Below are 17,828 nucleotides of genomic sequence, written 5' to 3'. Positions count from 1 at the left end.
ATACCTTTAAGCAGTGGAGTCAGCAAGACTCCATTGAACAAGCAAGCAAGCATTCATTGAACAAGTGACACTAGACCTTTTACCCTATGCCCCCTTTTATGAAGATCAAGACCGGATAAGTATGTTGAGAAAAAAAAAAGACTGTGGTTAAGTGCAATGCCAAGAACACAGCCCTCTATACAAAGTGATATTGACAGGTACCAGAGAAATGGTGATGGCTTTTTTATTATTAATGACCACAAACAGGATGTAGGTATTTTACTATTGTTATTATTGATGCCTTCTCATTCGAATACTTTTTTTTCCTGGCAGACTTAAACATGACAAGCCATAAATTGAAGACTCGGGAGAAGCTCTAAGCCCAAAATATTATGTTTTTTTGTTTTTGTTTTTTTTTTTTAACAAATTTAGGAACCAATATGTAATGCCTCATAACATTGATGCATACAGACTGTATTTCCTCATATATAGTACTGGTGGGTAACATCCTTATCCTTGTTTGTAAGAGGGATAAGGCAGGGATTGGTGTTCACTTTCAATAAAAAAAAATATATGAATAATAACAAATTATATATATAAAAAGAATTATATTGTTTGAAACAATACAGTATAGATTATTTTAGGACCAGTCACTGTTTGTGTAGTGGTTTACTTGGCTAAATCAATGAGTTCAATTCCCACTCTGTGTTCAAGGTGTGTTTTGCCTTTCACCCGATGTCTGCCAACAAAATAGGAGGTATAGAAAGTGTAAAATGTAACAATAAATATGAAAAAAAGTGGAAATGGTAGTATTAATAATTATAAAAATATATACAAACAAAATTCTATTTCATGAAATGTAAAAAAAAAGTTGAGATTCAGGGATTCTCTTAAAGTAAAATGAAAGAAATAATAATTTAAAACACGCCGGCTCACAGGGCATCTGTCCTGTATGCCCGATGACCAGTCCATCCATGTCCACGTCCTTGTCATAATGAATTATAAAACCAAATTTGTAATGGTATCTTTAGGTATGTTTTATTCAGCAACTCCAGAGGATTGACTGTGTAACATCTGCAGTTTTACTTCTGGCTTGTTTTCCATAAAATTAGGTTATTAGTGACAATCCACAGCAGAATAAAACTTAACAAAGTAAAGGTGTACAAGATTTTGCAAATGACTCACTAGAACATAATTCTCCAATTTGATCTTAATTTGAAAGACAAAAAAAAAAAAATAATTGGTCCCGTCACTGCATTAAAAAGTATTCAATTAGATTTGCTTTAGATAACTGTAGGAACCCTGTTAATATCTCCTTTAAGTGCCTTCACATACCCCCAAGGATACTTGTACCTTAGTTTGAGTACCACTGAAATACTGTCGATTTTTTTTTTTTTACCATCTAATAGTTGTGTGCTTTGTTACTTTTTATAAGGGAAATGCTGAAATGATGTGCTGGAGAGTTGAGTCGCCATGTCATTTCAGTTCAGTGGAAGGCCTTTGGATTACCCTCAGTCTCCCCTTACATCATTTATCACCACTGGCTGAACATAAGAGCCTTTAGGTTCCTGGTAGTGATCAGCTTGCTATTTTGTCAGACATATTTAACACTATTGTCAGGATTGTGTGCACGTTGAAAAAATAACTGTATCTAAGTGGTTACATATGAAAGAGGCAATGGTGTCACGCCACACTTATTACGTATTTTTAAAACTATCTGGAGCATACAAAATTAGTCCTGGTCAGATGCATAAAGTTTGTGTAAAGTCAATCCATTAATTGCCTAATTGTGCTGGCTCACTTTTGCCTACGTGTGCACCACAGCTCTGGCAGAAGAACCAGAAGATCTGGTCTGGTTTCATGTGCTCTGTCATAATATCCACAGTCACTAACAAAGAATGTGTCTGCTAAAAAATAAAAAGCTACACTCAAATTATCCAAATAAATTGATTTTCCCATTAGTCTGGTGTTTGGCACGCATAACGTTTAGATGGGATTCTTAGGTTCAGATTTTCAATTACTAGTGTTTGTTCTGTAAAAACATCACCACTTTGTCAGATTTGCTACTGGAGGAAGGTGTAACTTATTTTCTATAATTCTCTCAAGCTGTGTAGGATAGAAACAACACACTTTGAATGGAGTAAAAAATATTGCTCTGAAAAGTACAATTGGCCATCACTCAAGAAGGTTGTTGATTCAAGCCACACAAAATATTTGAAGCTCTGTTTCAAAAGTTAATCATGCATGACGTATCTCATAGACTTTCTCCTGACACAGCCGTTTAGAGGCTCGGTTTGCGTGGCTCACATTCTGAGGTTTAAGGAACACAAGTTGAAAAGCCACAGAGACACACAGATCGTAACGGGTCAGGACTCAGACAGGGCTTGTGGCTTGGCCGGGATATGTATCTGTGTACACAGTACTGTATCTGTGATCATGCAGCTACCACCTCAAAATATGACAAATGTCAGTGTGGTTGATTTTTAGTGACTGCCTGATCCTGGAGTGAGTCTATTTTCCCAAGAAAGCTTTATCTTCTTTATCTGTGCCTGAGTTATGATTTTGTGTACATAGACTGAACATTTTTTGACGTAGGTCCACTACTACCCTCGGTCGTCTTTGAGTAACGACTGAATGACACCGACTAAGCTCCTCTATTTGTTGTTAAAAGCACATTCTACCACTACTGTTTAACCACTGTTCCTCTTTGGAGAGCTTGCTGAAAAGGCCACAAATGCTGCTGCAGAATAACAGAAACCATACATTAGCCTTTAATGGAGGATATCTCCAGTTGGCTATGAAAATATGGAATGGAAAAATCATCAAATCTTAGCACATTTGGGTGGATCCGCAGGGAAGTACCGTAACTCCCCAAATATAAGGCACCCTTTCTTCCCAAAAGTAAAAAGTATGGGCTTTTCCTATAAAGGGTAACTTAGAAATTCATTTTGTTTTTATTCAGCACCATTTGAGGATGATTGATCCGTCAGCCGCATAAGCCGAGCACAGATGTGCATTTTTATATAGGCCGTATTCTTACTTAAAATAATTACCGTAATGGGACAAGCTAGAGGAGGAGGACGTCAGTTTGCTGTTAGCATCAAGTGCCTGTTGCAGCTAAGAACAGCTGGTGTTAGCTGAGGTTGTTTTGTTGTTACGGCATTATTTTCAATAAAAGAAGCAGGCAGACTGAACCAATGTCCGAGTCCATCCTTGTCCACACACGTAATATTACTTAAACTAAGAGGATCATGTAAAAGTTAGGATATGTCCAGAGATCAACATTACACAGGCGTTCACTGACCGTTCACCATGTGGGAAATCTGAAACATGCTTCACTTCACTTACTGTTTTTATTTTTGAACTAGTTTACAGTATCAAAAAACAGAAGCAGGTCTCCATTCCCAATACTGTAACTAAATACTAGCTTGACTCACTCTGAAAAAAAAAATCTGCACTGTGTCAGGAGAATGTTAATACCTTGAATGAAAGACAGGAAGTAGTTATAAACCTTGTGAAAAATTAAAAAAAAAAAAAAAAACATGAGAGGATGTAGTATTGTTGAAGAGGTGAAGAATAAATCGCAGGATTGTGAAACCAATTCACGAGCACCTCATTGTGACAGTCCAGTAAGGACCATTCAACTTTCATGTTGACAGGTAAACAAAGAGCAACTATCAAAAAATTGTCAAAGTTGTCAAATTGCGTGAGCCATTATACAACCTTGCCAAAATTTGTTTTAAATATTTAACAGAGTTTTTAAATATTAAAACCCAATGTGCTGATGAGCCTAAATTAGATATGGAATGTGGAAATTTTGGAGTTAGAGGAATTTCATCATATCCTCACATCAAGGAATATTCAAATAGCATGAGAAGAAGCAGGTCAGCCATTTGAATGTGTGAGACATAGACGTAGACAGGCAGACTGAAAGGAAGAGGGGAAAAATTGAGGTGGAAGAAAGCTGGTTGAGATCTTGGTGAATTTTCCCTGGCAACTTGACCATTGACTCACATGCACACACGCACACACACACAAATTCAGTACATCCCCATTGTACCTGAAGAAGTGTAAGAGCAGTAAACAGCAGCAAAGTTAAAGATCACAGCATTTTTTTGTTTTGTTTTGTAGCATAGGGGCCTACAAAGCAGTGGGTGAAGATTTTTATACTTGAGGGGGGAATGATCATAACTATTGAAATGTAATTGTCTTACTGTTGGCATGTGACCCACTGCGGCTATTAATCTCAACAGGTCCCTAGACTCTCCTGATTTTATCCAACCAAGCACAGATGTGCTTTCACAGCAACCGTCTAACTATATATATATATATATATATATATATATATATATATATATATATATATATATATATATATATATATATAAAATGTCATGCTTGCTAACTGTATCCAACAGTGAAGGACAGGAATGATATTCTGTCCCTCCATCCATAGATCCAATCATTCATTTGTCTGTACATCGATTTACCACAAAAAAGAATCAGTCTCCTGGGGGCCTATACTATATGTGGCTCAAAATCTCGGCATCTGGAATGAAATCCACACACCTATTCGTAGAAGTATAGTATAGTATAGTAATTTGAAGGCTGATTTAAAAAAAAAATGTATTCAAGAAGGCCATTAACTGATATTTAGAGTCAATATACAATTTCAGTGAAAAGAAAACTATTGAGTGTCAAAATGAAAAAAGAAAGGGTAACCCTAATCTAATCCTTAACTTTTTTGAATTGCCTACATAACTTTATTCTGCAAATCTTCAGATTTGCATAACACAGATTTAAAACAGACACACAGACACATTTTAGGCAAAAAATATCTGTGTAAAATTCTTTAAAAACAGTTCAAGGATCTCCTGGGTTTGCCAGCATATCTTATAAAGTTAAATAGAATTTTAGGCAAGTAAATGGCTCTCTATAGTTTTCTACAATACATTAGTTTCTCAAAACTTTCAAAACAACAAGTGATACAATTTCATGTTATTTATTATTTCAGGTATTACAGTATTTCAATTTCAGGGTTCCCAGGCTCAGCAAAATGTCTTAGAAAGTTATCTGAAAAATATAAGTGTGTTTAACACACTTTTGAAGTGATACATTTTTGATGATAAAATTTGTTTTAAAGAGCTGACGTGATGCTGGTATTTTAGTTTCTAAATCTAATTTTAGTTGCTGCAAATTGGCAATCTTTTTGGTGGATTTTATATATATATATATATATATATATATATATATATATATATATATATATATATATATATATATATATATATATATATATATAAATATACACACACACACACACACACACACAAAGTTCACAATCTATGTGCTAAAAGGAAACAGGAAACACCCCATATTGTGTCTTCTACAATTTAGGTTTTAAGGTCATAGGGCAGATTTCAAGTTTAGTGCACAGAGCATTAATCAAACAAAGTTCAGCACATCCAGATGCATCCCAAGAGCAGTTTAAAACTTAAAGACATGCTTGTGTGCCCAGCAGGAGTTTTGTAAGATTTAGTTACCCTCAAAGTAATAATCATTGTCTTTTTTTCGTGACATCTGACTGCCTGTGTGGAGGAGAAAGTTTGCCAGAGTCATTTGAAATCCTTTTGATTGGTATTACAAATCAAAACAAACTTAACCCAAAAACAATCGTTGCAAGGAGAAGAAAAAAAATGCACTTGTCACAGAAAGGCTTTATATGTTGAAGAAATGTTAACCAAAGGCCACACATTTTATTACACGCAGACACTCCAAAAACAAGTTACAGGCGGGAGTCAGTCTAAACCATGTGTCAATGATGGATACTAAACAATAAAGTGTGCACTGAGGTTAACCTTGTTGGACAGAGAGAATACTGTTTCTCTGTGTATAAATAAAAAGAAAACAAGTTCAAAATCCCACCTTACAACTTACATGCGACAGGTGATTTAAAGAAGCTTAAGCAAAGGCACAAATGCACCTACAAATCATCATGATTTTCAACACGCCGCCAAGTTCTTGCTCAGACGAGGGAAACTGACTGAAGCATGATTGTTTCAGTCTGCTTATATGCTTATATTTTGCGTCAGCCTCCGCAGGAGCATACGTTTCTAATTCTGAATCCGTCGTAGTGAGTTTATAAGATGGTTGAGTGATTTTATCATGAACCTGTCCGTAAGGAGTTCTACAAAACATTTTTGAATCTAGTTTTATTCCTCAATCTTCGTCAGCGCTCCCCTCTTTACACATCCCTGTCAAATGCCAGTTGTTTGTGATATAAAACTAAATGAGACCAAAAGAAAACATTTCACAACTTTTTCCAACAGTGACGTGACCCACAGGTATAACTTGTACAACTTAATTCATTGAATGCCAGTCATTTTCAGCACAGCCACTCTTGATGATTTTGGCCATTCTTTGAAGGCCAAATTTGGGATCCATGGCTAAATATGCATGAAACCTACCAAATTAGAAAACAGTATTTTCACAACAGAAGAACAGTTTTTTTTTTTCTTGCTTCAATTTACTCTTGCCTATACTACATTTTGCACAGCAGCCTGAAGCTGACTGCTCAATGATTTCATGGTCAGCATGGACAGCTGCAGCCACCATGTAAACACCTCTTTCTTATCCTCCCTGAGGACTAGCCTCTCTCGGGCACACCCGCCACCTCCTGGGTATTGGGAGGAAATGAGACGATGAGGGAAGTGATGCTACGAGACAGGGAGAGGTGAGACAGAGAGAGGCACAACAGTTTAGTGCATGATCAAAGACAAAGGTTACACACTGCAGCAGCCAAAACAACAGCGCTAAAGATGGACATTTCAAGGAAGCTCCTATAATCTAATTTGGCATATTCCTCGGGCTTGGATCAAACTATTTTCCTTTTCTTGTTGTTTTTGTAATTTTTAAAAAAAACTCCTTTGAACATTTTTCAAAGTCCGATTTTCTTGGGCTTGGCTTCACGCTGAACTTTTCACCAATTAATCACAGGGCACATTTGGTCAAACAGCCACTGGTGCCCATTCGCAATTTTGGCCTTGTCCGCAAGGAAACACAACAATATCATTTTTATATATTTTTCTAACATTTTGTCATTTTGGAGCCCAACAACTTTTTTTTAACTGGGTTTCAGATTGAATGGATGGATGGATGGGTCTCAAATCAGTTCCATTATCTGTAAAATATATAATGTATCTTTCCTGAGATAACGACATGGATTGAGAATATGTCGCACTTGCTTCTTATTCTCTGTTTTGCATGACTTCCTGATTCAGCACTGAATCAGTTGTGGGTTCACATGAAACCTTTAAAAAAATGCTGGGCTGTGTTTCTGCATGAATATTTGAAATACTTTCTTTGCATTAACAGAAAACCAACAAATAAACAGCAGACTAATAAAAATAACGTCAAGATTAAAACACATAACCTCTAACTGACTCTTAGGCAAATGTGTTTGCCCAGTACCATGTTGTTTTGTTTCTTTGTTTGTTTGTTTTTTTAAAGATCTCTCTCTCTCTAAAGGTGAAAAAGAATTACACAATTAGAGTCATTGCATTGCACCATTTTTTTCTTTAACATGTCCTTGACCAAAACGCATTACATTGGTGTTTACAAAGACATAAATGTGGAGAGAAGGTATTTGAGTAAAATTGACTGAGTACTTTTTTAGTCTCTATTGCTCTCTGACCTGATGTTTGTCCTCAAATGTCAAATGACATTAGAGACACAACTTTGTATTAAGTTATGGTAAAGTATATGATTGAAAGACGTTGCCCATTTCAAATTAGTTTTTGTATATACAATAGAGCTATGTCTGAGTTTTGTAAACTTTCTTTTCATCTTTTGACACTTGCCCCCTCTTGGTTTTGCTTGCTGCTATCGTCGGCATAGGATACATGATGTTTTCAGAAGCTCTCCGCCCAGTCATTTGAGTTGCGTGTGTTTGTGTGTGCAAGCTTGCACGCGCGTGTGTGTGGGAGGCTGCAAATTGTCCATTAAGTGTTTCTGCTGAGGCCAAGAGAAGATTTGATATAGTAGGGAAACAAAAGTAATATGTAGCAGGAAATTCAATTGTCTCTCTCCAGCAAGTTGGACCTTGAGTTTGGCTTCTCTACCAAATCAATTCCACATGAAGTTCAAATGAGGTTTAGATTCATCTTACTAGTCCCCTTTGACTTTTGTGAGTAGTGTTTATACTGTATTACCCAGATCCTATGACACAGGCACACTTCCTCACATGCAGTGGAAGCTGGACGCCACAATTGAAGGAAGCTACCACCTCTTTCTCACAAGGCTGATGTGTTAATATGCGAGTGTTGAGAAAGTATAGGAAACAACACCCTTTACTATATAGCATGAAGACCCTAAAAGCTGAAACTTTCTTCGTGATGTGAAAGTGATTAAAGATCAGGAAGGTGCCCCGCTCTCCTTTGGCATCCTGAGACTAAATGTGAGAATAGAAGTCCCTGGCAGGAAACCTCTGTTACAGCCTTTAGGGTCAGAGGTCTTGCTTTCTAACATCACTTCAGAAGCTGAGGGAAAGTAGAGTCAATCTCCGCCAGCTCAATGCCGGTCAAAGCCGATTTAGCCGAAGATCGGGTTTCACCTGCTGAAAAAAAAACTCAGTGGCTATGGGGCCTCCAGACTGCAGGGTATCCACTGATTTCTCAGAAGTCGCCATGTTATTGAACCAAAGTGCATAACACTTCTCACTGAGGCTTGGTAGACACTGTCTTTGTGGCATAATCCAGTGTTCCCCAACCACCGGTCCGTGGATCGACTGGTACCGTGCCGCGTGGGCCGCACCCGAAATAATGTTTTGGAACTGATTTCGTTTAACGGTTCATTCATTATGATTTAGTTGGCTTGATCTTTGTTTTTTGGCGCCGCCTCTGGCCGCTGTTGATATTACATTTTGTAGTGAGAAGGATGGTGTGATTTTGAGAGCAGTCAGTCAGTGACGCAGACACTGCTTTGTCTGTGAATAACATGCTGTTAGTTCTTATCTTCAGCATGTTATATAGTCTGCCCTGTATGCTTTTAGCTCGTTCGCATTTTTGTTTGTGCCAGATATTTCCCGTGAAATTAATAGCTCTTGTAAATCAGTTTTATGATTGACTTAATGTAATTTGCGTACATTTTGTACATTTTGAGCCCCCCCCCCCCAAAAAAAAAAAAAGAAAAATCCCAAGTGTTAACCAGTCCATGGTGATAAAAAAGGTTGGAGACCACTGGCATAATCATCATGGTTAGGTTGCTTACCCCCTTTATATACAATACAAGTCAAAAATTTTGGAAACATCTTCTAATAGTGTTTTTTGTTTTGTTTTTTTATTTTTTTTTAATTTTACTAAATTGCAGATTAACTCATTGGGCTTCATTGACAACGACACTTTTTTTTTTGTCAAGAATGAGTGAATTAGTTAATTATGAAGTCCATTAAAACAATAACATTTACCATGATAGTCACTGATAGGATACCAAGTACAGATATCTTTATTATTACAACATGATTTTAAAGAAATTCCCATATATGTATTTTAATATAGAAATTTTCCTTTAAAAATTCACAAAATGAATGAATTTTGATACTTCTATTTAATTTCATTAATGAGAATAGTGTTTGTCAAATAGTAGGGCTGCTTGGATCATATCGTAAAAAAAGAGTTATTCTTTTTCACATATAACAATCAAATTATTGTTGGAAAGTGGACTTTTAAGGTTTTCCACAAGTACCATCACAACATTTTTATCAAAATTTGACCTACAAAGTTTACCTTGCAAATTGTACCTTAAGGATATTAACTCAATATAGGCCATGACAGGTCAGGCTCATGGTCCACTGCTTGCAAAGGTTCTGCTAATGAACAATGTCAGGTCATATTTGAGTCACTCTAATACGACGTGTTTTTCCTTTTTCACCAGGGGAATAATGCAGTTCATTTTTCCACTGTTTTTGTTTATTCATGAGTGTATCCTCTCACTTACTGTTTTCCATGATTAGACTGAGCTACTGAACTAAGTCAGAAAAAACAACCAAACAGAATATGTTTGTCCAGCTGTCCAACCGAGATGACATGATTAATTTGTTAACCGATAATGTGTAAAATAGGCCTAAATTTACAGCAGTCCACCTGTCCATGCTCATTACAAACTAGAAAGATATTTTGCAGCCAGACTCCACATTGAACTAAATGTTCCTAATGACTGTGTTCCTTATTGCATATTTATCATGTCACTTCTAAATAACCTAACTTTGTCTACTTATTTTGTTTTATCTATGCCAAAAAAAAAAAAAATTAGAGCCTTTGTCAAAGACTAAGAAATGACTACCTCATAGTAATTTACCAAATTAAAGCACTAAAGATAGAAAGATGCTGTATTTTTGACATTTGACCACATCCTACCCCTGCAATCATCACTACTGTCTATAAAACAACAACATATTGGAAATGTGTACCTTTAACCACTTTAGCACTCATTTTCTCAGAATGGAACATAATCAACAATGTCAGTGGAAAGTATGAGATGATAATGGCAGCAATAAAAGGAAGATGCATCACTGCAGTTTCAGTGTTTAAATGAAGAAAGGATCTGACTTTTTTTTGTATTTGTGGATTTTACTGTATTTATTGATTTTTTTTTTTTAAACTGCCGAGGTTTTTGGATTTCCCCCTCGCTGATCAGAACTGCTTAAAGCTGTTGCTCACGTTGGCTCCAGAGATTAGCGTAAAAGTTAGATAGTTTCATTGCTAAATGTGTGTGCACTTCCTTTATGCCCTGCAATGGCAGACCTAAAAATAAGTCTGAGCCTGTCGAGCCAAATGCCTGTTGAGCCAAACAGACTTCAAAACAGCCAGTAGTGTTGGCACAGGTTGTATTTTTCCAATGGGAGTTCCTCTTGTTTCGGGAGGTGGGTCCCTTGCAACGTGAGTGCGTGAGCGTGCATGTGTGTGCAAAGTTTCTATTTTCATTTGGTTTGTGAAAAGGACTAAATATTAGAAACAAATCAGGCAAATTTTGTGCGGCAAAATATGATATTGTAAGCCGATATTTATTAAGAATTACTCAATGATGTTGGTCAATTTGGGCGGGTCGTGACACAGTGAATAGCACGTTTGCCTCACAGTTAGAGGGACCCGAGTTCAAATCCACCTGGCTCCGGTCTTCCTGTGTGGAGTTTGCATGTTCTCCCCGAGCCAGCGAGGGTTTTCTCCAGGCGCTCCGGCTTCCTCCCACACTCCAAAAACATTTATGGCTTGTGAATTGGACATACTATATTGTCCTTAGGTGGGGTTGGGTGAGTGAATGGATGTTCGTTTCCGTGTGCCCTGCAATAGGCTGATAACCTGTTCAGGGTGTCCCCCGCTTACTGCCCAAAGCCAGTTGGGATAGGCACCAGCAAGCCTCCGACCCTTGTGAGGATAAGTGGCTATAGAAAGTTGATGTTGGTCCATTTTTTTCAAGATTCACACATGAATGCCAATTCTCATCTACCATGATACAGAATCATCCCTAAGTCAATTTCATAAATTTAAAATGAAATAAAAACAAATCTGCTTCCTGTTCGCTTCGGTGTGCGCTCACTGCCAAGGAAAAGAACAACATCACGTCATACCCCAACGGGCTGGTGCAAAGGCCAACATCAAAATAAACACACCAAATATAAGAGTGTCAATGCAATGGTTATAGTACTGTAGGCTTCGATCTTGAAGTTAGCCTTTGCAGCGGTGGTTGCTACCAACTACCTTTACTGGTCCTCACAACTTTGTTTTTATTGCCATCGCATGACGTGTCTACAATCAACACAATGCCAATAAAAAAATGTAATCCAAAAGCAGATTAAGGAATTGTCATTGTAGGATATGGCACAAGTGTACAGCGTTGGCTCTCGTTGTTAACTGTGGTACAGTCCAATGCAGTCGCACAATTCAATCTCACACAGAAAAAATGTCCATCTCTGCTTTAAATTTGAATCACTACCAATATCAAACCAATGTGGGCTTTCTATCCATCTATATAAGCTGACATACATCAAAAAGAATGATGAGGGGGGAAATTCCTTTGATATTTTACCTAATTATAAAAATGGTCTATCAAGTCACCTAAATTTACAATGACTACCGTATTTTTCAGACTTTAAACTGCACCCTTTTTTCATGATTTTGTGTATGATTGTATATATGATTGTATAAATAAATTATGTGCAATGTTTTTTTTATTGTATCTTTACTAAAATAATGAAAGAAAGGGAAGAATGAAAGTATTGATTTTGAGTTTGAACTGCGTTTTAACTGCAGCATTCTGTTGTGTTATGTTGTAAATAATTAAACATTTCCTGCATATATGTCGGTGCAAAACATACAGGCAAGTTCAGTCTGTTGAAGATAGGATGCTCTAAGTGGGTAATTATAAAAAAAAAATAAATAAAAGTTTTAAATATAAATATAAAAATTATTTTAAAAATATTAACTTCCATTTACCATCATTCTTCATAACAGTCTGATGTTATGACCTGCTGTTTATAGTCCGCTTTCGGTAATAGTAGTCAGTTTTCTTTGTTTTGTTTTTTTTTTGTTTGTGTGTGTGGTGCGGCGTATAGTCCGAAAAATACAGTAAATCAAAAAACAAGGCTTCCATATTCCATGTTCTAGTGGCTGGTATGTCAATGAATCAAAACAAAGAATACAGTAGCGGATATGATCCAAACATTGTTAGTGTGAAAAAAGGCACTTTTCTTACAATACAAAAGTTAATAAATGTAAGAAAAAAAAAGACACTTTAATATCTCCATTTGTCATTGACGGGAATTGATCATGATGTTTCTTTGCACATCTATAGATTAAAGCAGAAATCATTATCAATCAAATCATTGCAAATACAAAATCATTTGGTTGCAAAATTCAATTGCGAATCGAATCATAGACCCCCAAATCACAATCAAATGAAGTTGTCTGCCATTCAGAGACTCCCATCCCTCAATTATACTTTGTAATAATCTCACTAGATTGTGCACCTGTGCCTCTAGGATTGCCCAATGAGTTTCTCCCTCACTTTGAGTTGCGTTTCTTATTCAGATGACCCCTTTGAGTGAATCAGCGTGTCACCAAACGGTATCTTTCAATAACACACTACCTTAAGGTGGGTGGACTTCCTGTCTTGACTCCTCACTGTTAGGCCCCGTCTGTCTCCGTCTACATCAGTAAGCTTTATCGCAAGCAGCTCTACAAGTGGGGAGCTTCTTGTTTGCGTTGAGCTGCAGGACCCGTGATCCTGGCCATCTTCTCGGTCACTTCCCTCTGTTTTGCCAAAGAACACAAAGCAGATAAAAGCAGCAGCCTGATCCGCGCCTGCCCGACTGTGGGAAAGGCGCGGGCACAGGAAAGACATGACGATGACTTGTGTGAAGAGATGTGTGTATGGGGCCGATATGACTTTTCAAGGACAATAGATTGTTTGGATTCCAGGTTAATGGTATTTCCGAATACCACTATATTGATGTCTCTTTTGCCCTAAGTGATGTCAGCTATGGTGTATGTGCAGCAAGCCTGTTGTGTCAGGTTCTAAAACTTGGTCTTCTTGTTATGTGAAATATCTCAATCAAAGGTTTTTCGGGAACACTGCCATGACAGCTTGCACTTGATACTTAGCTTTACATAGACATAAAGAAGTAGTCCACCTTCCAAATTCCAACACATTAAGCGGTCGAGAAATTCTAGCAATTAACTTGATACGGGGCAGCTGTAAACTGAAAGCCATACCATGTCATAAAGCACCGTCAACATCAAAACGCTAACTGAGAAAATAGCAAAATGTGATAACCTGGCTAAAATAATTTAAATCATGTTCAAACATTCTCTTTGTATTAACATTTTTAAATAATAATAATAATAATAATAATAATAATAATTTATTATTATGATTATTATTATTATTATGATTATTATTATTATTATTGATAGTCATAATCATAATAATAATAACAATAATAATAATTCCAAAAGTATGAATTCCCTAATGGTGATAATTTAAGTACGGTATTAATCTGCATTTCAGTTTTGTCTAAAATAACAAAAATACCGGATTATTGTGTGTTTCCAAACTTGAATAGTACTGTAAATACTCATGATTTGCGGCAATCAATTCATAAGTGTAACTAGCAAGAAACAGCTCATTTAACCCTTTCACTACTGTTTGGTTTTTTGTTTGGGGGAGGAGGGGGGTTAAAATTTATGGCATATATTTCTTGTTTATAAGTCCAGGATACTTGGAAAATGAGTTGAAAAATATTCCCATTTCCATTGATTAGGTTAAGGCCCTGGGATTTTTTTGTCCCATCTGTATTTTATTGTAATAATCCAAGATTCAGGTAGCATAATAATAATAATAGCAATATAAATGTGCCAGATGAGTGAATATGATCACCAAACGCCTACAATGCCTCAGTGTACTCTATAGTAACACACATATATAGCACATATTATCAATATATTTCAGTACTAGAGTATTAGATGCTTAATTGAGGAGAAATTGCACAATGCAAGCTACCTTTTTGACAGTGGGCCCAGCACTGGCTTGTTGCGTTATGGAAGAGTTGCTAAATGCCACTAGAATCTGTAGCTAGGTGTGTTACGAACCACTGGGATACCATTCTACGTTATTGCTATACTTGCTGTGATTTTTTTTAAAAGATGTGGGACGCATTGTCTCAACGGGGTTAAATACATGTATACTTTAATGTATAGTTATCACTTTATTCTTGAGTTTAAAAAAAATACTCTTAATAATTACTGATTTCAAGCAATTATGCTTTCGTTTCCCTCATAATATTACAAGTCCACAAAATTTGATGGCAAATCACTGGAATTTCAAGCTACCATAGAAATAAGTAATTATCACGGCCTCATGGTCAATCGTGATCTCCTTGGTGATCAAATATGAGAATTCCATGCAAGTAATAATTTAACAATTCAAAAAAAAAAGACACATCCTGTATTTTGTTCTTCGATTCAATTGCGATACACTGAGCATATAAAGAACAATGTATTTTCAAGAAGAACCATGGTATTTCTTTTAAATACACAATAGTTTTATTGTTAGGTACTTCTTAACCTCCAGGAAGAATTCACTCAACTGTATCATATTCACTCCGGTGCTGCGTTGTGATTTTAGAAGAGTGACCTTGTACTGTGCTTTTTTGTTTCCACAGTTAACGAGATCATCAGGAATGACCTTTCCAGCATTTCCGTTCACACTCATGCATAGATCATTGATCAAGGGTTGTGCAGCGGCAACACAGCAGCAAACATACACAGACATACGCGCACAACTATCAACTAAAACAATACAAAATGAGAGAAGACACAAAAGATGAAGAGCCATAACGACCAGGATGTCCCATCTGTCCAGTTTTGCTATCAGTTTCTTCTTTTTCAAAGACTTGCTGCAGTTTCACAATGACTGCCTAGCAGTTTGAATATCCATGACAATTACGTGAGTATATATGTGCTTTTACAAACAGAAAATGATGTCATGGGCAACACTTGCTTCAACTGACAAATGACAATCTTCATTTGGAGTGTGATATCGATGTTATGTTCATGCATGGAGGAAGTAAGGCTACAACGAAAACTGCCATGCGTCATCACTTTGTTTCGTTTGTGCTGCAACACCACAGAAACGGAAATGTACGGTGCCTTACTTGTAGCGAAGATGACGGAACGCAGCAGACGCAGACGTGCAAATTATGGTCAATTATAACCCAAAGTCCAACATTTTTATATGAAACTTTTGTATCATTTTGATGATCTGTTCATGGGAGTAACTGCAAAGGTTGGAAATGACGTCAAGACTATGTGAACAAATAGATGTTATTCTTGTTCTTTATTCTCAATGTTCGTTTATACTGAATGTTATGTATTCTTTTGTAGAAAAAAAATTGACAATATGCCTTATGCTTATTCTACGCATTTTGCTAAGTTGTCTTCTCCAGTTAACTGTTCTGTTTTGTCGTTGTTTTCATTTCAGCTATTTGTACTGCACTTCATTACAGTTTTCACCCTAGTGCCTGTTTTATCATGCCCAGACTACGACATAGTAATGCACAGACAATCATTCACCATCACAGAAGCCAGGACCAAGGTTTTCTCTTGGCATGACCGCATAAAGCTACATTCCCAATCCAATAGAAAGTCTATATTGTCATTGTACGGAGCAGATACAGTTTTTGTAGTTAAACAATGGTATGCTTACAGTACCTGCTGAGTTTAAACTTAAATATAGTACTTTGAAGCATTTCATGATCCTGCATTGCGGATTTGATGTGCAAATGAGCGGAAGGATCATTTAAATATGCTACTGCCTCATTTAAACTAATTTCAATGAGGACGTGGCAGGACCGTCACTTCTGACTGGCAATAATTGATCCGCGCAAAACCAAAGCATTTTGTCTTTGGTGATATTATTGTCCAGGCTTCTTTTTTCAGACTTAAGCTTCCGGTGATTCCAATATAAAGAAATATAATATGCACTTTACCATTGAAATAGAGGCAGGTGGTAGTGCTCCCAGACCAAGTGTTGTGCTCTTTCCTGCTCTCATGTAATCTTCCTTTGCTATGTTACCTGTCTTATGGAGCATGCCCATTGGCCTAATATTTCTTAGGCCTAATATTTCTTATTTAGATTTCAATGTAGCTCTTGCATACAGTTTTGGAACTAGAATATAAAAGCATGACGAAACTATATAAGCAAGGTTTTAATTATGTGCCTTAATGTCCTTCTAGGATTCAAGATGAGTGACTAATGATTTTCTTTGTAGGCACAAGGTGGACCATATGTCTCATTAATATATATTTATGAACAATGAAAAATGTTTCAAGTGCATTTAAGTGTGAATTAATAAATGGTGTAGTGACCATGATAACTTAAGTCCCCAGTTACTTTTTGAGCAATTAATAAAGTGACATGTTTATTGTATGTGTTTACTCAAAAGAGTGAATAGTTGAATGTTTTTGATTCTCTTTTTATTATTGCGGTTATATTAAACTATTCTTGGTTGTTTCATGTTTTGTTTAAATAAAATATTACAATGATTAATTACTTGTATGGCTTTTGTTCAGCGCTTCCGTTGAAAAGATGGTCTGTTTCAGCAAATCACAAAGGAGTAAATGAGTAAATTCACCTAATCTAAAATTAGAGAAAAGAATGTTTGAAAATCATTTTAAAAATATGAATGTCTGTAGTAACCCAAAAAGGACATTTTTCTCTTGTCCCACTGTCTGTAATGACTAAATTGCATCTCAAATGGAACAGTTCAAATGGAATTCAAATCTATTTTAAAGCTATTTGTGGAACATGTCTCAAACAATATGAATGCAACCCTGTTAGCATTGTAGAGGCAGAAAAAAATCAGTGAATCACATTATATGCTGGATTTAACACTGAACTGAACAAATAGTTTTTCAAAAGAATGGGTGATTTTTAAAAAAAATGTTTTCTTTCTTATTTTCGTATGTAACAGTGCAGATTTGCAACCCCATTACCTGCAACACTGTAACTGATCATAGTACATGTATTTATTTAGGAATTAAATTTATACCATTGATGAGTCAAGCCTATGATTACCTATTATTGATGAAAACGTAGCAGAAAATCAGAAAAGTGATGGTTTTATTTATATATTGGATAGATCTGTTTCCGTCATTATAATTTTTGTTGTTGGGTTAATGTTAAAAAAAAAAAAAACAACAACAACTGCGACAAATGCTAAAGCAGCAAAGTCAGTGAGACACAAAATTTGAATCACTGTCAAAACTTTTGGCCATGAATTTGCTGTTGTGTCCCGT

At 36.3% G+C, this 17,828-nt stretch overlaps 1 protein-coding gene across 1 annotated transcript in view; it reads left to right on the top strand.

The window, feature by feature from the left end:
- The window catches only part of LOC148425774 (nuclear factor of activated T-cells, cytoplasmic 1-like), a 58,725-nt gene extending 41,814 nt beyond the window's left edge, over positions 1-16,911 (top strand). Inside the window, exon 10 of the mRNA XM_088410571.1 lies at positions 15,194-16,911. Coding sequence (XP_088266697.1) covers positions 15,194-15,249 — 56 coding nt within the window. The 3' untranslated portion in view covers positions 15,250-16,911. The remainder of the gene's footprint in view (positions 1-15,193) is intronic.
- The last annotated feature ends 917 nt before the right edge of the window (positions 16,912-17,828 follow it).

The sequence above is a fragment of the Hippichthys cyanospilos genome, chromosome 3 (assembly GCF_059441005.1).
Source record: "Hippichthys cyanospilos isolate Australia breed blue-spotted pipefish chromosome 3, RoL_Hcya_1.0, whole genome shotgun sequence".
In the NCBI taxonomy this organism is placed as follows: domain Eukaryota; kingdom Metazoa; phylum Chordata; class Actinopteri; order Syngnathiformes; family Syngnathidae; genus Hippichthys; species Hippichthys cyanospilos.
This window is presented reverse-complemented; position numbering and strand designations above follow the sequence as displayed.